Source organism: Aquarana catesbeiana, linkage group LG11 (genome assembly GCF_042186555.1).
Source record: "Aquarana catesbeiana isolate 2022-GZ linkage group LG11, ASM4218655v1, whole genome shotgun sequence".
NCBI classification, from domain to species: Eukaryota; Metazoa; Chordata; class Amphibia; order Anura; family Ranidae; genus Aquarana; species Aquarana catesbeiana.
In genome coordinates this window covers 191,265,570-191,290,532 of record NC_133334.1, presented here as the reverse complement: position 1 = coordinate 191,290,532, position 24,963 = coordinate 191,265,570, and the positions used below count along the sequence as shown (strand labels likewise).

Below are 24,963 nucleotides of genomic sequence, written 5' to 3'. Positions count from 1 at the left end.
AGGTGGAGGCTCTTTAAGAACCCATTTAAAGAACTAGGCTGAAAGTTGAAGGGAAGGACCGCCAAGGTGATATTCTCTGAAATATTGCCTGGGCCATGCACAACACAGGAAAGGCAGGGAGAGATTAGAGAGCTGAATGCATGGCTAAAGACCTGGTGTAAGGAGGAGGGATTTGAGTTTTTAGAGCACTGGGCTGACTTTTCATTGGGGTGCAACCTATATGCTAAAGATGGTTTGCACCTAAATGAAAGGGGGTCTACTGTGCTGGGGAAGAGCTTTTTGGGAAGGCTGGAAGAGTATTTAAACTAGGATTGTCGGGGGAGGGTGAATTAGATTATAATGGGTCAGACAGGGGTCAGCCCCTATTGGTGGGTGGAATGGGGAAAGATGGGGGGGGGGGGGGGGGGCTATGGCAGATGATATGAAGGTTCCTATGTTACAAACAACCATTGGAAATGGTACTATTTGTACTAAAATAAAAAAATATGCAACATACGTTTGCAAAATGTAACAATTAAAGTGTTTGTTCACCAATGCCAGAAGTCTGTCAAGCAAAATAGGTAAGTTGGAAGCTCTAGTGCACGATGAGAACTATGATCTAATTGGTATTGCTGAATCTTGGCTTCATTCTTCTCACGACTGGGCTATTAATATTCCTGGCTATGCTCTCTTTTGGAAAGAAAGGGTAAAATGGAGGGGTGGTGGTGTCTGTCTCTATGTGAGAAGTGATCTCAAAGCGAGTGTGAAAGAGGACCTAGTTGATGGAGAGTGTGATGAGTCTGAAGCATTATGGATGGAACTGTACATGGGTGTGCATACTACAAAAGGTTGTCATTGGAGTTTGTTATAGACCACCCAATGTTAGTGAGGAGGTGGAGACTCAGCTCCTTGCACAGATGGAAAGGGCTGCAAGGGCTGGGACAGTGATAATAATGGGGGATTTTAACTACCCAGAAATTGACTGGAGTAATGGCACTGCGGGGACAGTTCAAGGGCAAAAATGTATAAGCCTATTACAAGACAATTTTATGGTCCAGTTTATTGAGGCCCCAACTAGGAATGACGCTCTGTTGGACCTGGTAATCTTAAACCATACAGAGCTTATTAACAATATTCATATAAAAGAACATCTGGGTAGCAGCGACCATAACATGATTTCATTTAATGTTAGCTGTAAGCAACAAACACATTTCTGTCTTTGCAGATAACACTAAACTATGCAGTGGAATAAACGTCCTTACAGGATGTCTCCAATTTACAAGCCAGTCAAATTAGGCGACTATGTGGCAGATGAAGTTTAATGTTGATAAATGTAAAGTTATGCACTTGGGGGCTAAGAATATTCATGCATCATACATACTAGGGAGAGTACAACTGGGGGAATCTATGGTGGAGAAGGATCTGGGGGTTTTGGTAGATCATAAGCTCGATAATAGCATGCAATGCCAAACTGCGGTTTCCAAAGCGAGCAAAGTCCTTTCTTGTATTAAGAGACGTATGGACTCCAGAGAGAGAGAGAGAGATATAATTTTGCCCCTGTACAAATCATTAGTAAGACCTCATCTGGAATATGCAGTTCAGTTTTGGGCACCAGTTCTCAAAAGGGATAACGGGGAACTGGAGAAAGTGCAGAGAAGGGCAACCAAACTAATAAGAGGCATGAAGGAGCTCAGCTATGAGGAAAGATTAGAGGAACTGAATTTATTCCCTCTTGAGAGGAGGAGATTAACCACTTGACAACTGGGCACTTAAACCCCCTTCCTAACCAGACCAATTTTCAGCTTTTGGTGCTCTCACATTTTGAATGACAATTACTCAGTCATGCAACACTGTATCTATATGAAATTTTTGTCCTTTTTTTCACACAAATGGAGTTTTCTTTTGGTGGTATTTAATCACCGCTGGGTTCTTTATTTTTTGCGCCGTAAAAGAAAAAAGACCGAAAAATCTGTAAAAAAATACATTTTTCTTCATTTCTGTTATAATATTTTGCAAATTAGTAATTTTTCTTCATATATTTTGGCCAAAATTTATACTGCTACATATCTTTCGTAAAAATAACCCAAATCGGTGGATATTATTTGGTCTTTTTGAAAGTTATAGAGTCCAAAAGCTATGGTGCGAATATCTGAAAATTGATCACACCTGAAGTACTGACGGCCCATCTCATTTCTTGAGACCCTAACATGCCAGAAAAGTACAAATACCCCCCAAATGACCCCTTTTTGGAAAGAAGACATTCCAAGGTATTTAGAAAGATGCATGGTGAGTTTTTTGAAGTTGTCATTTTTTCCCACAATTCTTTGCAAAATCAAGGTTTTTTTTTTTACTTTTTTTTTCCCACAAAATTGTCATATTAGCAGGTTATTTCTCACACACCGCATCTGCATACCACAAATTACACCCCAAAACACATTCTGCTATTACTCCCGAGTATGGCGATACCACATGTGTGAGACTTTTACACAGCGTGGCCACATACATTGGCCCAACATGCAGGGAGCACCATCAGGCATTCTAGGAGCACCCAGGCCAATTCTGACATTTCTCTCCTACATGTAAAAATCATCATTTATTAGCTAGAAAATTACATAGAACCCCAAAACATTATATATGTTTTTTTAGCAAAGACCCTAGAGAATACAATGGCGGTCGTTGCAACTTTTTATCTCGCACGGTATTTGCGCAGCAATTTTTTTAACGCTTTTTTTGGAAAAAAAACTGTTTTGTGCTTTACAAAAACCAAAACAGTAAAGTTAGCCCAATGTTTTTGCATAATGTGAAAGATGAAGTTACGCCGAGTAAATAGATACCCAACATGTCACCTTTCAAAATTGCACGCGCTTGTGGAATGGCGCCAAACTTTGTTACTCAAAAATCCCCATAGGCGACGCTTTAAAATTTTTTACTGGTTACATGTTTTGAGTTACAGAGGAGGTCTAGGGCCAAAATTATTTCTCTCGCTCTACCGATTGCAGCGATACCTCACATGTGTGGTTTGAGCACCGTTTTCATATGTGGGCGGGACTTACGTATGCGTTCGCTTCTGCATGCGAGCACACAGGGACAGGGGCGCTTTAAAAATTTTTTTTTTATTTTTTATTGTTCATTTTACTTTATTTATTTTAGTTTGATGCTTTTTTCCAAAAAAAAAAATTTTGACCACTTTTATTCCTATTACAAGGTATGTAAACATCCTTGTAATAGGAATATGGCATGACAGGTCCTCTTTACAGTGAGATATGGGGTCAATAAGACCCCACATCTCACCTCTAGGCTGGGAAGCCTGAAATTTAAAAAAAAAAAAAAAAAAACGATCCTGGCTTCGATCGTAGCGGTGAGTCGGTAGAAGCGCGGGAGGGGGGGACACCCCCTCTCGCCTCCCGTAAGAACGATCAAGCAGTGGAACAGCCGCTATGATCGTTCTTATGGTGTAGGGAATCGCCTGCTGAAAAAGCTGATATCTGAATGATGCCTGTAGCTGCACCCATCATTCAGATATCCCCGCACAAATTCAAGGACGTTGTATGACGGCCGGCGGGCGGGAAGTGGTTAAAACGCATTTTTTTTTTAACACAAAGTTGTCCATTTATGCAATATTTCTACCACATAGCATGTACATACCAAAAATGACACCCCAAAATAGATTCTCCTGCTCCCCCTGAGTACGGCGATACCACATGTGTGAGACTTCCACAGCCTGGCCACATACAGAGGCCGAGTACAGCTGAGCATGGCTCAGCATGGCAGGGTATGGCTGGGTATGGCGGGGTATTGCGGAGTATGGCGGGGTATTGCGGAGTATGGCGGGGTATTGCAGAGTATGGCGGGGTATTGCGGAGTATGGGGGGGTATTGCGGAGTATGGCGGGGTATGGCGGAGTATGGCGGGGTATGGCGGAGTATGGCGGAGTATGGCGGAGTATGGCGGGGTATGGCGGAGTATGGCGGGGTATGGCGGGGTATGGCGGGGTAAGTCGGGGCTTTGCAGAGTAATGTGGGGGCAAAATAGATTCTCCTGCTCCCCCTGAGTACGGCGATACCACATGTGTGAGACTTCCACAGCCTGGCCACATACAGAGGCCGAGTACAGCCGAGCATGGCTCAGCATGGCAGGGTATGGCTGGGTATGGCTGGGTATTGCGGAGTATTGCGGAGTATGGCGGGGTATTGCGGAGTATGGCGGGGTATTGCGGAGTATGGCGGGGTATGGCGGAGTATGGCGGGGTATGGCAGGGTATGGCGGGGTATGGCGGAGTATGGCGGGGTATGGCGGGGTATGGCGGAGTATGGCGGGGTATGGCGGGGTATGGCGGAGTATGGCGGAGTATGGCGGAGTATGGCGGGGTATGGTGGAGTATGGCGGGGTATGGCAGAGTATGGCGGGGTATGGCGGGGTAAGTCGGGGCTTTGCAGAGTAATGTGGGGGCTTTGCAGAGTAATGTGGGGGCTTTGCAGAGTAATGTGGGGCTTTGCAGAGTAATGTGGGGCTTTGCAGAGTAGTGGGGATGGCTGAGCATGGATGGATGGATGGCTGGATGTCTCTGTGCAGCGCTGTGGGCACTACACATCCAGCCCACAGCGCTGCAGCCATCCATCCACCCCCCTCTCCGCTCACAGTGTACCGATCGGTACACTGACGGCGCGATCACATGGTAAACGGCCGCGATCAGCGGCCATTTACCGGGATCTGTGATGCGCCGGGTCCGGTCACGGATGTGTTCGGGTGCGCGCCCCAGGGGGCGCGCGAGAGGGGAATTCTGGGAGGACGTCATAGTACGCCCTCCCAGAGTTATCCAACCGCCCTGCAGCCGTCATTCGGCTATGGGCCGGTTGGTAAGTGGTTAAAGGGGATATGATCAACATGTACAAATATACGAGGGGTCCATATAGTGAACTTGGTGTTGAGTTAATAATTTTAAGGTCATCAAAGAGGACAAGGGGGCACTCTTTACGTCTAGAGGAAAAAAGATTTCATCTCCAAATACGGAAAAGGTTTCTTCACAGTAAGAGCTGTGAAAATCTGGAATAGTCTCCCTCCAGAGGTGGTTCTGGCCAGCTTAGTAGATTGCTTTAAAAAAGGCCTGGATTCTTTCCTAAATGTACATAATATAACTGGATACTAACATTTATAGGTAAAGTTGATCCAGGGAAAATCCGATTGCCTCTCGGGGGATCAGGAAGGACTTTTTTCCCCTGCTGTAGCAAATTGGATCATGCTTTGCTGGGGTTTTTCGCCTTTCTCTTGGTCAGCTATGGTTGAAGGATTGTGTATATGGGATTGTTGTTTTTTTTTGTGGTTGAACTGGATGGACACATGAAGGGAACACAAAGACACTGAATTTCAAAAGAGCCAACTTCCCTAAACTACAAACCTTGCTAAAAGGCATAAATTGGGATAAAATATTAGGAACAAAGAATACGGAGGAGAGATGGGTTTGCTTTAAGAGCATATTAAATAAGGGCATTAGCCAATGTATCCCATTGGGTAATAAATTTAAAAGAGCGAACAAACATCCTGGATGACTTAACTCCAATGTAAAAATGCATATAAAAGCAAAGGAGAAGGCTTTCAAAAAATACAAGGTTGAGGGATCATCCACAGCATTCAGAATTTATAAAGAATGCAATAAGAAATGTAAGGGTGCAATTAGGTTGGCTAAGATAGAACATGAAAGACACATAGCGGAGGAGAGCAAAAAAAATCCCAAGAAATTCTTTAAGTATGTAAACAGTAAAAAAGGGAGGACAGACCATATTGGCCCCATAAAGAATGAGGAAGGACATCTGGTTACAAAGGATGGGGAGATGGCAAAGGTATTGAATTTATTCTTCTCCTCAGTCTTCACGAGTGAATCGGGGGGCTTCAGTAACCAAAACTGCAGTGTTTATCCTCATGACACAACACAGGAAGCACCTACATGGTTAACAGAGGACGGAATTAAAATTAGACTTGAGAAACTTAACATTAATAAATCACCGGGACCAGATGGCTTGCATCCGAGGGTACTTAGGGAACTCAGTCAGGTGATTGCCAGACCGTTGTTCCTAATTTTTACAGACAGTCTATTGACTGGAATGGTACCAGCTGATTGGAGAAAAGCCAATGTAGCACCAATATTTAAAAAGGGCCCAAAAAACATCCCTGGGAATTACAGACCAGTTAGCCTAATATCAATAGTATGTAAACTCTTGGAGGGGATGATAAGGGACTATATACAAGATTTTAGTAATAAGAATGATATCATTAGCAGTAATCAGCATGGATTCATGAAGAATCGTTCTTGCCAAACCAATCTATTAACCTTCTATGAGGAGGTGAGTTGCCATCTAGATAAAGAAAGGCCCATAGACGTGGTGTATCTGGATTTTGCAAAAGCATTTGACACAGTTCCCCATAAACGTTTACTGTACAAAATAAGGTGCGTTGGCATGGACCATAGGGTGAGTACATGGATTGAAAACTGGCTACAAGGGCGTGTTCAGAGGGTGGTGATAAATGGGGAGTACTCAGAATGGTCAGGGGTGGGTAGTGGGGTTCCCCAGGGTTCTGTGCTGGGACCAATCCAATTAATTTGTTCATAAACGACCTGGAGGATGGGATAAACAGTTCAATCTCTGTATTTGCAGACGATACTAAGCTAAGCAGGGCAATAACTTCTCCGCAGGATGTGGAAATCTTGCAAAAAGACCTGAACAAATTAATGGGGTGGGCGACTACATGGCAAATGAGGTTCAATGTAGAAAAATGTAAAATAATGCATTTGGGTGGCAAAAATATGAATGCAATCTATACAGGGGGTCCCCGGGTTACAAACAAGTTAGGGACTGTAGGTTTGTTCTTAAGTTGAATCTGTTTGTAAGTCGAAACAGGTACATTTTTTAAGTGTAGCTCCAGACAAAAAAAAACTATTTTTAAGCTTTTTGGATAGCATAGGGAAGGGTTAACACCCCTGTAACATTTGTTTTGCTGTGTGTGCCCCTGTTCAGAAGATTTCACCTCACTTTCTGTCCCAATGACAATTGGATTTTGAAAATTGTGGGTTGTTGTGGAAACAAGCCTTGGTGATAAAGCATCAGTGGAGGTACCTTTCCCCCATAATAGCTCTTACAGGAGTGAATTTCCCTTCCTAGGGGTAGATTTCCTCTCACTTCCTGTTGCCTCCCTCCGTTTGTAAGTAGGAGTCGTTTGTAAGTCGGATGTTTGTAACTAGGGGACCCCCTGTACACTGGGGGGAGAACCTCTGGGGGAATCTAGGATGGAAAAGGACCTGGGGGTCCTAGTGGATGATAGGCTCAGCAATGGCATGCAATGCCAAGCTGCTGCTAATAAAGCAAACAGAATATTGGCATGCATTAAAAGGGGGATCAACTGCAGAGATAAAACGATAATTCTCCCGCTCTACAAGACTCTGGTCTGCCCGCACCTGGAGTATGCTGTCCAGTTCTGGGCACCAGTCCTCAGGAGGGACGTACTGGAAATGGAGCGAGTACAAAGAAGGGCAACAAAGCTAATAAAGGGTCTGGAGGATCTTAGTTATGAGGAAAGGTTGCGAGCACTGAACTTATTCTCTCTGGAGAAGAGACGCTTGAGAGGGGATATGATTTCAATTTACAAATACTGTACTGGTGACCCCACAATAGGGATAAAACTTTTTCGCAGAAGAGAGTTTAATAAGACTCGTGGCCACTCATTACAATTAGAAGAAAAGAGGTTTAACCTTAAACTACGTAGAGGGTTCTTTACTGTAAGAGCGGCAAGGATGTGGAATTCCCTTCCACAGGCGGTGGTCTCAGCGGGGAGCATTGATAGCTTCAAGAAACTATTAGATAATCACCTGAATGACCGCAATATACAGGGATATGTAATGTAATACTGACACATAATCACACACATAGGTTGGACTTGATGGACTTGTGTCTTTTTTCAACCTCACCTACTATGTAACTATGTAACTATGACTTGTGTCTTTTTTCAACCTGACTAACTATGTAACCATTTGTTCTCACGAGTACTAAAAGCCTGCATGGTATACACATAAAAATTTATGATCCTCCTTAAAATTAACTGTATTCCAAAAAACAGCACTAGACCTACCAGTCTACAGTACTGCAACATTTCTGTAATCTATTAATGTGCATTTTTCAAAAGCATTACTGCACAGCTTTGAATTTAGTGGTGTTGTAAAGACCTGTAAGAGGATGAAATAGACAACTATAGAGGCCTGCATTAATAATTTTACACACTACTGAAGCACAGGCCTAGCATACCACAAAGAATGACTGACAAAGTAAACACAAGTAAGGGGTTGCTATAAACAGGTTTTTGAATACTTTATACAAGATTATTATATGGATAAACATCCAAGATTCTTACCTTCACCCGTTCATTCTCAATTCTAAATGCTGCTCTCCCATCACCACTAGCTAAGATATTTCCCAAATCTCCAACATGCTAAAAAGTAAAAGACAACATTTATAACTAACTGGAAGCTGAAACCAGAACCCCCCCCCCCCTTCATATACAGGTTATAATGCTTATTTGCAAAAACAAAAATAAAAGCTGCGCTTAAGGTGAACCAAAAATACAATGTGATGAAAACTAAGCAGCCTGCATCAAGATCTAGTCTCCAAATCCCACCATAAATAATAATACAAAAAAGATGCGGCGCTAAGGACAATTATAGTGAATATGATACAATAATCAAAATATTAGTGCAAATTGAAAATTACATAATACAATGTCCCAAAACTAATGGGATAGATAGATAGAATCCAAAGCAAAACAAAGAGTCCGTGATAAATCAAGAAAGAGTGCAAAAAGGGGCCATAGCAGAGATGAGGGTGCAGTGGAGAGAATCTTCCGTAGTTCCTCACACCCGAGGTGAAATATCAAATATGCTCACCAGATCCCGTTGACCGCCATTACAGCGGTCAAAGACAGCACAGGGAATTTCGGGGCTCCCCACAACCTCAGCTCAATATTCCCGAAGAGCGACAGATGGTATCTCAGGATTCAAGAAGAGAAAGGAAAACCATCGCATAATATAGTCTGCACAGTCGTTTTATTAAAAGAATTGCACTTACAAATTCTCGTGGTAAAAACAGCATGTCACGTACGGCTGACAATCTGCACCTCCGTCTGCTGCCTCCGCCTTCCTGGTTCGTGCAAGCCCTACACAGAGTACGGACGTGGTGACGTCATAGGCTCCTCCCTACGCGTTTCGTCACTAGCGTCGTCTGGGGATTGGGGATTAACTGTATTCCAAAAAACAGCACTAGACCTACCAGTCTACAGTACTGCAACATTTCTGTAATCTATTAATGTGCATTTTTCAAAAGCATTACTGCACAGCTTTGAATTTAGTGGTGTTGTAAAGACCTGTAAGAGGATGAAATAGACAACTATAGAGGCCTGCATTAATAATTTTACACACTACTGAAGCACAGGCCTAGCATACCACAAAGAATGACTGACAAAGTAAACACAAGTAAGGGGTTGCTATAAACAGGTTTTTGAATACTTTATACAAGATTATTATATGGATAAACATCCAAGATTCTTACCTTCACCCGTTCATTCTCAATTCTAAATGCTGCTCTCCCATCACCACTAGCTAAGATATTTCCCAAATCTCCAACATGCTAAAAAGTAAAAGACAACATTTATAACTAACTGGAAGCTGAAACCAGAACCCCCCCCCCCCTTCATATACAGGTTATAATGCTTATTTAGTCAAGAAGGATCTAGTAGAGAGGAATACTTGCCTTACTCCACAGTTCTGCAGGCTTCCTCCACACCAATTCCGGTATTAACGTTCAGTCCCTCGAAATTGCTCCTCTTCCCCATTCATGCCACCCCTTTCCTCTAGCCAACATCATCCCATACAATTCAGGACTAGCAAACACTGCTGGTCCTGCATTGTACATGATGACATAGAGGGTCCTCCCACATTCTGAGGTAGGAGCAAAGAAGACTGGAGTGATGGCTCCTACAGGACTGTGGAGTAAGGAATTTATTTTAATTTTAAGCTGACCAGAGTTCGGCTTTAACACATAAGTCTCTACGGGGCTTATGCACAGCCATTTTTGTTAATCTCTTGTAAATATATCTACATCAGCAGTAATGGTAAATGTTACTTTTTTTGTGAATGTATATACATGCATCAACATGCATTTTCATGTGTCATTCTGCATCAATTCACACAAACATTTTCTTCATCCTATAGTGTAACTTCAAAACACTCTTGTACAGTCAATTACATGCAACCCAAGGCAATGCGTGCTAATGTGCAACAAAAATTGTAAGCCAATGTTTTGTGTATAGAACAACTGAACAACATTATTGTTATACCTTGAACACTTACAGTTGTGCTCATAAGTTTACATATCCTGGCAGAATTTCTGATTTCTTTTTCAAAGAATATGAATGATAACACAAACTTTTCTTTCACTCATGGTTAGTGTTTGGCTGAAGCCATTTATTATCAACTGTGTTTACTCTTTTTAAATCATAATCACAACAGAAACTACCCAAATGACCCTGATCAAAAGTTTACATACCCCAGTTCTTAATACTGTGTATTGCTCCCTTTAACATCAATGACAGCTTGAAGTCTTATGTGGTATTTGTGGATGAGGCTTGTTCTGCCTCTCCAATCTAAGCATTGAAAGTGTGATCTCTGTAACTTAAGGTTAGTTGTGTTGAGATGTCGATAAGCCCAATCTTTTTTTTTTTTTTTGAAAAGAATTTTTATTGCGCACATATCAGAATAAACATACAAAACAGTAGTTGGGATTACAATGTCCAACAAAAAAAATAAATAGAAATTACATATCCATCACAGTATTTATCACAGATAAATATATCCGTCTTTTTGACATATGTCTCATAGATTTCCATTTCCACCCTACTTTTGCAATGTATATGTGCATTTCGCATTTTTTTAGAAAAACAGAAAAACAAAAGAAGGGGGAAAACCCCCCCCCCCTTCAAAAAAAAAGGAGGTAACCTCCCATAACAATAAAACAAAGCCCATTTCCCCTCTGAGATGTCCGCATTCGGTGTTCCAAGCATTAATCAAAAAAGAAATCTTATGCTCTAAATTTCATATGGGATGGAAAGAAGCCAACTCCCCCCATCTCCCCTTAACAAAATACACAACAGCCCTCACTGTCCCTCATTTGATGGCTCTTCCTCTTCCAGCGTGTTTTTCGAATCCACCCATCTAAACCAAACCTTCCTAAATTTCTTGGGAGCTCCCCTGGCTTCATATGTCATCTTGTACATCAGCACATCTGCATTAACTATTTTTATCCACATTCCTAATGTCAGCTGTTCTTCATGAATCCAGCGTCTGGCAATAAGTTTCCGCATCCCAAAATATAAAATCCTAAGGAACAGTTTAGTACATGTATTTATCTCCTCCTGATCAAAAACCCCCAGGAGACAGCGTAAGGGTGAGCAAACGTTAGGTAAGGCGAATTTATCAGAGATGAATTCAGTTACCTGTGACCACAGTGGCCTCACCTTCCTGCACTCCCACACCATATGTATGAAAGTGCCATCTTTCTCCCTACATTTATGGCAGAGAGCTGTTTCCTTTCTTTGCATGTTGTATAGTCTCACAGGAGTATAATACTGTTGGTGAAGGTACCTAAACTGAATCATTTTGTCCGTTGATGAAATAACAGTCACCACATATGTATCCAGTACCTCCTGCCACTGCTCCTCCGACAACTCCGGGACAGCCTCTACCCATCGCTGTTTAGCTCTGGTTGTTATTGTCTTTATTCCTGGTCCCACTGCCCCGTAATATCTAGAGATTCGCCCAGATGGTTCGGGGTCTAACAAAGCCTTCTCCAAATCTGTATTCTGGACCAAAATTGTATCCCCTCCAAACTGCACTCTCGCTGCGTGTTTCAACTGCATATACCGAAACAACCAAATCTTGGGTACATTAAACTGGGCCCTCAATTGATCAAAGGTAGCCAGTCGATCATTCTGACAAATCTGGTGCAGGTACTTAATACCATATTGCGCCCAGGTCTTTTGCCCATCCGGTAATTTCAAAAATTCCCCGAGTGACCCATTGAACCATAGCGGACTATTCGGGGACAGTGCCAGTGACGTATCTTTTCGCCATTGGGAGCACAGGCAGAATACTTTCCCAGGAAGTGCCAGAACTGATCCCATCTTCTTCCCCGGAATCCCCTTTCTATATAGTATATTCTGGAGGGTTTCCTGAGAGGTAGCCAATGCCGCCTCAAACAAGGTAGTGGCATTGGGTTCCTGTGGGAAAAGTCGCCAGTGCAAAAACACTAATTGGGAAGCCATAAAATATGAGCGTAAATCTGGGAGTGCCAACCCTCCCATTGCAACCGGCAGTTTTAATATTGCCAAGGACACTCTAGGAGCCTTGGCCCCCCAGAGTAGCCCCACAACAATCGAGTCAATATGTTTAAATGTTCGTAGCGGCACAAAAACAGGGGAGTTCGAGAGAATGTAAAGAAACTTGGGGAGGAAAATCATTTTAAATAGATTTATCCTGCCTAACAAACTAAGCGGCAGGTTCCTCCACCTCTGTACCTTCTCCCGAAAATTTCCCACAATAGGCGACAGGTTATTCTCCAGATACCTAGAGATGGGAAGCTGAACCTCAACCCCCAAGTATCTGAAAGAGGTGGATAATGGGATAGGACAATCCGAGGGAACAACCACTTCTTTATCAATAGGGAATAGAGAGGATTTCTTCCAGTTTATACGGAATCCAGAGTAATCCCCGAAGTCCTGTATCAACTGAAAGGCTGTAGAGAGTGAGGGTCCCGGGTCTTGTAAGTACAGCAGCATGTCATCTGCATACAGTGACACTCTTTCCTCAAATTCCCCAATCCTCAGGCCAGTCAAAGCCGTGGTAGATCTTAATTTAACTGCCAAAGGCTCAATTGCCAGGGCAAAGAGGAGGGGCGATAGAGGACACCCCTGCCTAGTGCCCCGGAATATTGGGAAAGGATCCGAAATAATGCCATTGACCCTCAACCTAATCAAGGGATCCGTATACAGGAGCCGTACCCATGAAATAAAAATAGGGCCAAAGCCAAATGACTCCAAGAGGTGAAACAAATAGGACCACTCCACGGAGTCAAAGGCCTTTTTAGTGTCTAAAGAAGCCACCATTCTAGTCCCAGAGTTGTCGTGAGTCGCCTGGAGGTTTAAAAAGAGTCTTCTAATGTTCATTTGTGCACAGCGACCTTGTATGAATCCTGTTTGATCTGCGTCAACCAGTTTCGTGATGACCGTTTGTAATCTACTTGCAAGGACTTTGGCCAGAATTTTTGTGTCAACATTCATCAACGAAATCGGCCGGTAGGAGTCACATTCACGGAGATCCTTCCCCCCTTTGGGGATCAGGACAACCAAGGCCTCCCGCATTGATGGAGGTAGCCTACCATCCGACTTCGCCGCATCAAACACTTTTAGTAATCGAGGGGCTAGACCATATCTAAAAGTGTAGTACCATTCTGACGGAAGACCGTCCAGACCAGGGGACTTCCTTGGCGGGAAGGAGGCAATTGCCTTCTCCACCTCCTCGACCGTAATATCAGTTTCCAGTGTTTTACTATCCTCCATTGTCAGCCTAGGGAGATCAATGTCTTTTATGTAGGTCAGTAGATCCTCTGTCCCCAGAGGAGTACAAGATTTGTATAGTTCAGTATAAAATTGAACAAAGGTTTTCAAAATGTCAGCTGAATCACATAGTTCCAGTCTGCAGTTATCATGAATTGACTTAATATGTACCGGCACATACTCCGGTCGCGCCAAGTATGCCAGAAGCCTGCCATTCTTGTCGCCAAATTCAAATAGACGCCTGCGTTGAGCCAGGCCAAGTTTTGTAGTACGTTCTGTAAGGAGCGTCTTGTACTCCCTGGTTCTTATGCGTGAAGTCAACAACCTCTCTCCAGTGGGGTCCCTAATATATTCTGCCTCTGCCAAGGTCACCTCAGCTTCCTTACTCTGTATGGTAGAAGCTAATTGTTTCTTAAATCCGTGTACCTCCGCTATGAACACTCCCCGTAGTGTGGCCTTAAAAGCCTCCCACTGAAGAGGAGGAGTTCCAAAATTACCATTTTCTACCCAAAACTGTTTAATGGCCTCCGTGCACTTAATAAGTATATACTCCTCTTGAAGCCAACTCGCCTCCATCTTCCAGAGGCGTATACCCGGCCTTGGTCCTAAATTAAGTTCCAATAGCATCGGAGAGTGGTCCGATATTGCTCTGGGTAGATAGGAAACCTTGTTGACCATACCGATTCCCTCCCCCTCCGACAGGATAGTGTCTATTCTGGAGAGAGTCTTGTGCGATTCTGAATAGCAGGAATACTCCCTCACATCAGGATAATGGAACCGCCAGACATCCCTAAGTCCATGGGTAGACATCCACCCTGCAAGGGGGGTTGGAGCATCAGCTTTGCCCCCCAACCTATCTAAAGTTGGTACAGCCACAGAATTGAAATCCCCCAATAGAAATATTTTCCCCTCTGCCACCTCATAAGTAGCTTGCATCATGTCATCTAAATGATCTACCGAAAAGGGAGGAGGAACATAGACATTTACAATTGTCAGTAATATATTCATCACCTTTATCACAAGAATAACATACCTCCCCTTAATGTCAGTGCATACAGCCTGGATGGTTATGGGGAGAGCTTTAGTTACCAAGGTGGATACCCCCTCGCATATGAGGAGTAACTGGCATGATAAGCTCCAGCTATGTGAGCCCTTTTAAGAGAAAGAAGCCTGGAGCCCTGGAGATGCGTCTCTTGAAACAGTATTAAATGAGGTTTGTACTTTTTAATATAATCAAAAACTAATGACCTTTTAAATTTTGCATTTAGGCCCCTGACATTCCAGGCCAAAATGTTAAGCTTTACCTCCATGGTGTAAAAGACATAAAAAAAGACTGGGGGTCATTCCCCTTCTGACATAGAGGTCGCAGAGAAGACAGCAGGGCTCCAAACCTCCCCCCTCACAAATATAGAGCACAGTATCCATGACTAAATTCACCGAATGCAGATCATCCCAGGCAGATACAAACAGCACTTTCCCAAAAACCAAAGAACCTCCCCTCCCCTCCCACCCCCCTCCCTGTACCCAGCCCCAACCCGCTAGGCACTTTTTTCCCATAACCTGAGTCAAAAAAATAGGCAGCAGAGATGCGACTTAAAACTGTCGCATAGAACCAGTTCCTTTACTGGAGCTCTTGAGAAAAACAGTTCTCCTTACAAAAAACAGAAGAAAAAAATAGAAATAAGTAAAAAACTCTGTGTCCCTAAAGATAGGAAAGAAAAGAACTTTTCTCCCAGCAAAAAAGTTTTTCGCTGTAGAATGCAGTCTCAAGATCCGTCCGCGGACACTGCATCTTTTTGGCATAGGACAGCGGCAATATAGGCCAAAACAAAAAAAAACACAACTTTTCCCCTTTCCTTAAATCACTAGTGTCCTCAGAAAATTCCTCCAGAAGAAGAAAAAATAGTAATAATAAAAACTCCCCTTCCCCCTTTCTCTTCCCCCCTCCCCCAGAATCAGAGCCAAAAGGATCAATGTTCCCCCTCCCCCTCCCTCCCCGAGACAACCATCAAGAAGAAATTGCATCTACATTGGCAGATTTCCTGCTCCAGCAAATATTGCAGCGTGAAGAAAAAAATAAAAATATGTTGCAGCAAAAAACCATATGCAAACAAAAAGGAGAGAAAAAATGGAGAAAAAAAAAGGGGAGAGGGGGGGATGGGAGAAAAAAGAAAAAAGAGGGGGGGGGTGTCTGGAGGGGAAGGAGAGATATGCCACAGGATACAGTCAAATAGGCAGTCCATGTCCTTTCGGCTTGGTATTTTCTTACCCAGAAAAAGTGCTCCACACGTTTGCATCTTCCTCAAGGCGATCTAGGGGAGGCTCTGTTTCTCCGACTACCACGAGAGTCCAGCCACTCAGACGCCTCCGCAGGATTTGTGAAGAAATGCGTTTTCCCATTTTCCACAATGCGTAGCTTAGCAGGATACAGCATGCTGTAGATCAGGTTGAGATCCCTCAATCTTTTCTTTATGGGTTGGAATGAAGCCCTCTGCTTCTGTGTAACAGCAGAGAAATCCGGATATATTGATATGCGATTTCCATCAGAAGTCATCTCAGGGCCCACTCTGGCTCCCCTTAGGATATTCTCCCGATCCCGGAAGTGAAGCACTTTTGCTATCATAGACCTGGGGGGGGCACCCTTCGGAGGGGCCCGGCCTGGAACTCGATGAGCCCTTTCAATAGCAAACATTTTTGTGAAGGTATCAGGTGCCATATTAGCAATCAGCCATTTCTCTAGATATTCCTCTGGGTGCTTTCCCTCCACTCCTTCTGGGAACCCCACCAGCCTTATATTGTTTCTCCGCATGCGGTCTTCCATGTCGGCCATCTTTAAAGTATGTTCAGATAAAGTTTTTCTGGTCACCTGCGCTGCAGTATCTAAGGGTCTCATCGTATCTTCCAGGGTAGTGACACGGCGGTCTGTAATCTGTGCCTTCTCCCTCAGCTTTTGCATATCATGCTTCATGAATGAAAACTCCATTCTGAGCTCCTCAAAGTGATCTAATAACTTTGCTTGGCATCCCTGAATGGCCGCCATTATCTGTGACAGGGACGGTTCTCCCTCTCCCACCACCTCCCTGCCAGCTCTCTCCCAGCGATCCTTTAGCCTGTCCAGTGATCTTCCCCTGTGGATCACTGCCTCTCTTTGGGGCTTAGGACTCACCCTGTTCACTGCTGGAGATGAGGATGCCTGTGGCGGTGTCTCTGTGGATCTCTGCAGCGGCGGCCATTCCTCCTCCTCCTCCTCGTGTGATCCAGCGCCATTTTGAGAGCCCCAGGCGAATTGTGCCAGCCGTTCACCGGCGGATTTGGGGCACGGAGGGCCGTATTTAACCATCCCCGAGGGTGCCCAAGTTGTCCCAGCACACATCCCCAGCAGATTGGCCAGAAAATAGATACCGCTGTCCCAGGATTTTCACAGGATATATCGTCTGCAGACGGAGCTCCAGTCAGACGCTCCTTACATGCTGCGCGCTAGCTCCGCCCCTCCGATAAGCCCAATCTTATTTGGATAAACAGACAGTGACTTGATCCAGACGACACCTTGTTGATCTTGTGAAGTTTAATCCATAAACTGTGAGGATCTTACAACAATGAACATCAGATAGGTCAAAAGATCATAATGTGATCCAGTCCACGTGTGCAGAAATGCATTACTGGGAGAAGGGTGGGGCTAACTATAAAGAATAAGCTGAGATACAGTAGGGGGGGAGCCAGGGACAGAATAATACATATAACATTTAAAGGCATATCACAAGGCATGTGAAACATGACACTCCTTGTCGAAATCCATGATTTCTATTATTAACAAACTTTAGTCCAAGTCCGAATATAAGTACTGAAGTTCTTTCGAAGAACACCTGCAAAACAAGAGGGAAGGGAAAAAGAAGGGAAACAATGCAAACATTAACATATACTTGCAGATGTTGGTCTCGAAGGTCCAGGCTGTGACAAAGAAATATCCATCTTCAGAGGGGAAGGCAGCAACATGTGTCAATCCTTCGTACCTCCCTTTGAATCAAGTTGATGACTTCTCTTCTTCTTTGGGCAAAATAAGTACTAGTTCCTTTATAGGCCTGAGGTAAAAGTGTGCAGAACCTTCTTTCATTACTTTTAACTTCTACTTTTAACTTCCACTTTTCCATCAATACTTGGCATAGTCTTAATAATAATAATAAGTAATAAGACCCATAGGCCAATGGTTGCGATGGGCATCTGTCTCTTTCAAGAGAACTATGTCTCCCACTTGTAGGTTGGGTTTGCTGGCTTGCCATTTACTGCGACTTTGAAGGTTAGAAAGGTACTCCATCTTCCAACGGTTCCAAAACACATTAGCAAGGTGTTGAATCTGTTTCCATTGATGCTTGTAAACAGGATAATGAAGTTCCTCTGTGGGGGTAGTGGCTATCCCAATTTTTTGAGTAGGAAGAGTGGCTAGGGTGAGCAATACTGGAGACTCTGGATCTGAGGACACAAGGACTAGAGGTCTTGCATTGATTATAGCAGACACCTCTGCAAGAAGAGTGACTAAGATTTCATGGGTAAGCTGGGAAGTTTTCTGGTCCAGTAGCATAGAGTCCAGGATTTTCCTTGCAACTCCAATCATGCGTTCCCAGGAGCCTCCATGTGAGAGGAATGAGATGGGTTGAATTCCCATTTACACTTGTATTCATTCAGGAAGTTCACAATCTTTTCTGCTCCTGTAAAATTGGTCCCACGGTCAGATCTAAGTAACTTTACAGGTCCTCGCACAGAAACAAATCTTCTGAAGGCATTAATAAAACAGGAAGAATCCACTGATTCCATCACTTCGATGTGCACTGCATGAATGCTCAAGCAAGTGAACAGGGCAGCCCATCACTTATTGTTAGCAACTCTGCCACGAGTTCTGCGTGTAACAACAGTCCAGGGGCCAAATATGTCCATGCCAACATTAGTAAATGGAGGTTCGGTGCTTAATCGGTCAGCCGGCAGCTCTACCATCTGTTGTTGTAGGTGCTTTCCTCTTAGTTTTTGGCACTTGACACATTTTATGGACGATATACACCTTTTCATCCCGACAATCCAGAAACCTGCAGACCTTACTGCTCCTTCTGTGAAGTGACGTCCTTGGTGCTGAACTTGCTCATGGAAATGCCACTAACAGAGCAGTATTGTGATGACGTCCTGGAATAATGAAGGGAATTTTCTCTTCATTAAACAAATTCGCCCATCCAATGCAACCACCAACTCGAAGTAACTGGTTGTGATCAATTATTGGATATAATTTGTACAGAAGGCTATTCTTAGATAGGTTGAGTCCTTTGGATATGTTAGCAATCTCTTGTGAGTACACTTCATGTTGGACACATTGGATGATAACCCTTTCTGCTTGAGAGACTTGCTCAATTGCGAGAGGGCCTTTACAGATGTGCCACTTGTGATACTCTTTTCCAGTGCTAGAGCCGTCTGCAAATTGATGAGCAATGTGAATAAGATGTGCAATGGCTCGTACAACAGAGGACCACTTAGAAAAGCGTTCAAAGCGGTGAGAACTCAGCCTTACCCTTGGTTTCACAGAGGTGTTGAGTGTGGTGGTAACAGTTCTGATTTCCTTATCAGATTCTGGATGAACCAGTTTAAAGTTAGAATCTGTAGAACTTGAGATGAGTTTATCATTAAAGAGTACTGGTGGAGATAGCCATGATGTGTTCATAAATGCAGTAGTAGGTACTGCACGACTGCCACGATCAGCAGGGTTGAGGTTAGTGGGAACATAGTGCCATTGTTCAGGCGTAGAGAATGTCTTAATGCATTCCACTCTGTTATTTGGTAGTCTCTTTCTTGTGGTACGAAATGGTAGAGGTGCTACCCAACTGTTGGAATCATCTTGGTAGAACTCTTTACTCATGGTTTTCAAGAATTCTTTGTCTTCCGTGGTAGACTCATTGTCTTTATTGGTTACCTCGAACACGGTGTTGCTGATGTTGTCATCCCAGACATTAAGGGCTTTCTTATCTTGTATGATGTGCCGTTGTGCACCTTTTTCAAACAGTCTATCTTTCACATTATATTGATGTGGTCATTGTGCAGAACAAGTAGCCCCTCCATTTGACAGGACGTGTGTTTTAAAGGAAGAGACTGAGTAAGACCTTTTGCCTTTGTCTCGACGGACATTGCCTATGACTACCCAGCCTAGATCCAGGCACTGAGCATATGGTGCATGATGTGGACCATTGATTTGCTGACGAACATTGTGCATACTTAAGATGTCTCGGCCAAGTTACAGCAGGATATCAGCACTTTCGTCGAGGGCTGCTATTTGGTCGGCTATGTCCTTCAAGTGAGAATGGTGAAAGGCATCTTCAGGAGTAGGGATCTCCTCTTTGCTGCTTGGGATGTGGTTACACTCAGTGATAGTGGGCAAGAATATTTCCACATTGTCATTCAGGGGAGCAACTACAAGACCGCTGGCTCTCCTACCTAAGACTTCCGTAGTGCCGGTACAAGTGCTCAGGGTATAAGGTAGAGCATCTCCTGTTATGTTCAACAGTTCAAAAAACTGTGTTCTTGCAAGAGAGCTGTTGCTCTGCTCATCCAGAATAGTATACAGTCTTCTGGCCTTTTCAGGTTGACCTTTGGGGTATACACGAACCAAGCAAATCTTTGCACAGGATTTGTCGCAGTCCTGCTCCACAGACTTCTGTACATGTAGAGAACACTGAGGTGGAAGGTGCTGTTTGATCTGTGCGCTCCCCGCCTTGCTTTGCCTCAGGAAGATTGTTTTTGAGTGTAGTAGAGTTGTGCGGATATTGATGAAGAGCTTGCACATGGTCATCACTGTCACACTCTATACATTTGATGATAGCTTTACAGTCCTTTGCAAAGTGTTCTGTGGAGGCACAGCATTTGTAGCAAACTCCAAATTTATTTAAAAGTTCCTTACGTTCTTGTAGGGTTTTCTTTCTGAAGCCGATACATTTCTTAAGTGGATGTGGTTTGTCATGTATCGGACATTGGCGATTTGAGTTCTCAATTTTCTTGTTTTGATCAGTCTTTTCGAGAACTGTAGCAGGTGCAGGTAGAACATTAGTCCTTTTCACTAACACTGGACCTCTATGGTCTCTGTGTGTCATACGTGTGTTCATAGGTCTTGGAAAGGGTGAACTGAGAGGGTTACAGTCACCATATGAGAAACTTAGGTCATTCTTAGTGTCTGAAATTCTTCTGATGAACTCGCAGAAGTAGGAAAAAGGAGGAAAGGCAACTTTATGATTTTCCTTATACTTTGATCCAAGCGCTGCCCATTTTTCTTGAATGCCATATGGTAGCTTGAGAACAATAGGGTTGATGCCACGAGCGGTGTCAAGGTAACTGAGACCAGGTAAGCTGATGTCCCCCTTAGCAAGTTGAAGCTCTAATAGAACATCGCTGAGTTCTTGAAACGTTAGATTGTCTCTAGAAGAAATCTTTGGGAAGCTTTGCAACCGTTTGAATAAGGTATCTTCAATGGCCTCTGGGCTGCCAAAGGTATGTTCAAGTCTGTCCCAAGCAGCATTAAGGCCTGCAGTGGGGTTGTCGATGTGAACTGTTTTGAGCCTCTGGATGCGTTCAGTTGACTGGGAACCTAGCCATCTGATGAGCAGATCTAATTCCTCTGTGGCATTGATGTCTAGGTCATTCATAGTGGCCTTAAAGGTGTATTTCCAGCCTCTGTAATTTTCAGGCTTGTCATCAAACTTGGTGAGGCCTGTCTTAGTGAGCTCTCTGCGGAGCATGTATTTAGCAAACTGTGACATGTCCATGTTCTCAGACTTTAGATGCATGACTGCAGGTGGAACAGAGCTAGTTGTGATGGCTGGTGCATTGACATTAAGTGACTTGGGAACATATGTTGGTGCAAAGGCATTCAATGCTGGAACTGGCTTAAAGTTCATTGACATGTTGGTTTGTAGCTGTAGATTAGTGTGCTTGCCAGGAGGTTCTTGGTTAGTGCCAAAGTAAGTTGGACAGTCTGTTATATGCATACCAGTGTCTGCTGCTTGCTGAGATGCTGCAGTCTGGTGTACTGGAAGATATAAAGGTAAACTGTCTGGAGGTACAGTAGATGCAGATAAGAGACTTTTATTGAGCGCTGTGGTTGCTGTGACAGGGAGTTGGCGTTCTGGAGAGGTAGGTGAAGAATCTGAGGCATAAGATACAACTGAGTGTCGGCAACTGTTGCACCTTGCCATGGCTGTGGCATGCTCACATTGTTTTTCCAAAACATCCATTTCTGCTTTCTGGCGTGCAGCTTATGCTTTCTGGTGTGCAGCTTCGGTTTCCATCCCTGCTTTCTTTTGGGTGAAAGCTGCCTGAATTTTAGAAGCTTCAGCATCTGCATGGGCCTTTATGAGTTGTTGACTGAGTGCAGAAGATCTTGATTGTAGGGATTTGGAAGATCTTGTGGAGCGTCTAGTAGATGCAGAGCGATAAGATCTGGATTCATGAAGCCATGTTATTCTCACTTCTGCCTTTGTCTTTGTTTGCACCACTAAATTGTCTCTTTCACAGGGCGGCACAGTGGCGCAGTGGGTAGCACTCTCGCCTAGCAGTAAGAAGGGTCGCTGATTCGAATACCGACCATGACACTACCTGCCTGGAGTTTGCATGTTCTCCCTGTGTCTGCGTGGGTTTCCTCCGGGTACTCCGGTTTCCTCCCACACTCCAAAGACATGCTGGTAGGTTAATTGGATCCTGTCTAAATCGGCCCTAGTATAGGTATGAATGTGAGTTAGGGACCTTAGATTGTAAGCTCCTTGAGGGTATAGGGACTGATGTGAATGTATAATATATATATGTAAAGCGCTGCGTAAATTGACGGCGCTATATAAGTACCTGAAATAAATAAATAAATAAATAATTCAAGATTGAGTTCCTCAAATCCCTTTAATTCTTCCAATGACCCTTAAGTGTTGTACCGCTTTAAGAGATCAGTATATTTAACACACAGTCTTTGATAACTTTCATAAGCAACATTCAATTGCTTGATAGCGCCCTCTAGTTGTAATGGCTCATGAGATTGTTGGGAGAGAGCAGACATGCATTTAACAGTATTAGACCATAAGTCATTGATATTAAACAGCAGTTCTTCCTTGTGAGCTTTAAGATTCCCTTGCACACTCCAGGTTGGTTTTGTTAAGCGTTTTTCCCTTTGGTTTGATTCAGGGTTTAATTCTTCATCTGGAAGGAGTACTAAATCTGGCTGTGCATCCCCAGATTGCATATTGTCTTGCTGAAACATCTTGTTAACAAGGAAGGGGTTTATAGTACAGTTTTCAGCAGCAGAGAAATGTATCAATTGAGATCAGGTTTCTTAACCACTTCAATACAGGGCACTTATACACCTTCCTGCCCAGACCAATTTTCAGCTTTCAGTGCTGTCGCAGTTTGAATGACAATTGCGCGGTCATCCATCACTGTACCCAAACTAAATTTTTTTCATTTTGCTCCCACAAATAGAGCTTTCCTTTGGTGGTATTTGATTACCTCTGCAGTTTTTATTTTTTGCTAAACAAATAAAAAAAGACCGAAAATTTTGAAAAAAATAAAAGTTTTGCTTTTGTTTCGGTTATAAAATTTAGTAAATAAGTACGTTTTCTCTTTCACTGATGGGCACTGATAAGGCGGCACCAATGAGCGGGCACTGACATGTGACACTGATGGGCACTGGTAGGCGGCACTGATATGCAGCACTGATGGGCATTGATAGGTGGCACTGATGGGCACTCATGGGTGGCACTGGTGGGCACTGAAAGGCTGCAAAGATGGGTTCTTATGGGTGGCACTGATAGGCGGCACTGCTGGGCACTGAGACGTGGCACTGATAGGCATCCCTGGTGGCACTGGCAGTGGTAGGCATTGTGAGTGGGCACTGATTGGCAGCTGCCTGGGCATTGATTGGCAGCTGCCTGGGCACAAATTACTATTTCCCTGGGGGTCTAGGGGGCATAACTGGTGGTCCAGTGTGGATGGCCATCCTGGTGGTCCTGGGCGGCATGATGGTGGTCCTGGGCGGGATCCGAGGGGGGGCTGTGCTGATAAACAATCAGCACAGACCCCCCCCCCCCTGTCAGACGCGAGTTAGGAAAGGCCGATCACCAGCTCTTTCTATTTACATTGTGATCAGCTGTGATTGGACATGGCTGATCACGTGGTAAAGAGTCTTCGTCAGAGACTCTTTACCTAGATCTGTGTTGCGGGGTGTCAGACTGACACTCCGCAACAACGATCACCACGATGCGCGCCCACGGGACGTCCGGTCAGGATATTGAAGCCACTTTGCCGCCGTCATTCTGCTATATGGCGGGCGGCAAGTGGTTAAGCTGCAGTTTAAGAAAGGTTTACTCTGACTTATAGGATTACACAGACAAAAAGCCATGTGCTGATGCATACAGAGGTAGTGTATAAGCTGTTTGTATGAACATTCACAGCAGTAATATTGTCCTGTTGCTGATGAGTGCTGTGCTGAGACTTGCTTGCAGACACACATACAGGCTTGTATATTAATGGCTGCACTGACTGATAGCTGCTATTTCCAGTGTCCATATAACCTCTCACAGTGGTTCCAGAGCTAGCAAGGATCATATCTTTCTAAGGATGTATTGACTGATCTTTCTAACAATCTTTTGACTGTTCTGCCTCTCCAATCTAAGCATTGAAAGTGTGATCTCTGTAACTTACAGTTAGTTGTGTTGAGAGTCCATAACCCCAATCTTACTTGGATAAACAGACAGTGACTCGATCCAGACAACACCTTGTTGATCTTGTGAAGTTTAATCCATAAACTGTGAGGATCTTACAACAATGAACATCAGATAGGTCAAAAGATCATAATGTGATCCAGTCCACATGTGTGCAGAAATGCATTACTGGGAGAAGGGTGGGGCTAACTATACAGTATAAGCTGAGATACAGGAAGGGGAGGAACCAGGGACAGAATAATACATATAACATTTAAAGGCATATCACAAGGCATGTGAAACATGACAAGGCTCTATCTTTTCAGATGGTAAAGCTGCCCATTCCCCTTGGCAAAAAGGGCTGTCTTGCATGAACTGCATGTTTGAGATCTCCCCAGAGTAGCTCAATGATATTGAGGTCAGGAGACTGAGATGGTCTCTCCAGAACCTTCACTTTATTCTGCTGTAGCCAATGACAGGTCGACTTGGCCTTGTGTTTTGGATCATTGTCATGTTGGAATGTCCAAGTACGTCCCATGCGCAGCTTCCTGGCTGATGAATGCAAATGTTCCTCCAGTATTTTTTGATAACTGCATTCATCTTGCCATTAATTTTGACCAAATTTCCTTTGCCT

The 24,963-nt window shown here is 43.8% G+C and overlaps 1 protein-coding gene and 1 long non-coding RNA gene across 6 annotated transcripts in view; one reads left to right on the top strand and one right to left on the bottom strand.

Annotated features, from left to right (window-relative positions):
* CCS (copper chaperone for superoxide dismutase) overlaps positions 1-24,963 on the bottom strand; it is a 277,092-nt gene that overhangs the window by 47,191 nt on the left and 204,938 nt on the right. For 2 of the 5 annotated variants that reach the window (XM_073605141.1, XM_073605139.1), the window contains 2 exons: positions 9,567-9,644; positions 8,377-8,454 (listed from right to left, as the gene is read on the bottom strand). The exons of 1 other annotated variant lie outside the window; for it this stretch is intronic. In XM_073605141.1, coding sequence (XP_073461242.1) covers positions 8,377-8,454; positions 9,567-9,644 — 156 coding nt within the window. Of the gene's footprint in view, positions 1-8,376; positions 8,455-9,153; positions 9,382-9,566; positions 9,645-24,963 lie in introns of those variants that run through there. 2 more of the 5 variants (XM_073605143.1, XM_073605140.1) reach the window with 2 other exon arrangements.
* Positions 1-24,963, top strand: part of LOC141112364 (uncharacterized) — a 237,596-nt gene that overhangs the window by 134,732 nt on the left and 77,901 nt on the right. The gene's annotated exons all lie outside the window — the stretch shown is intronic.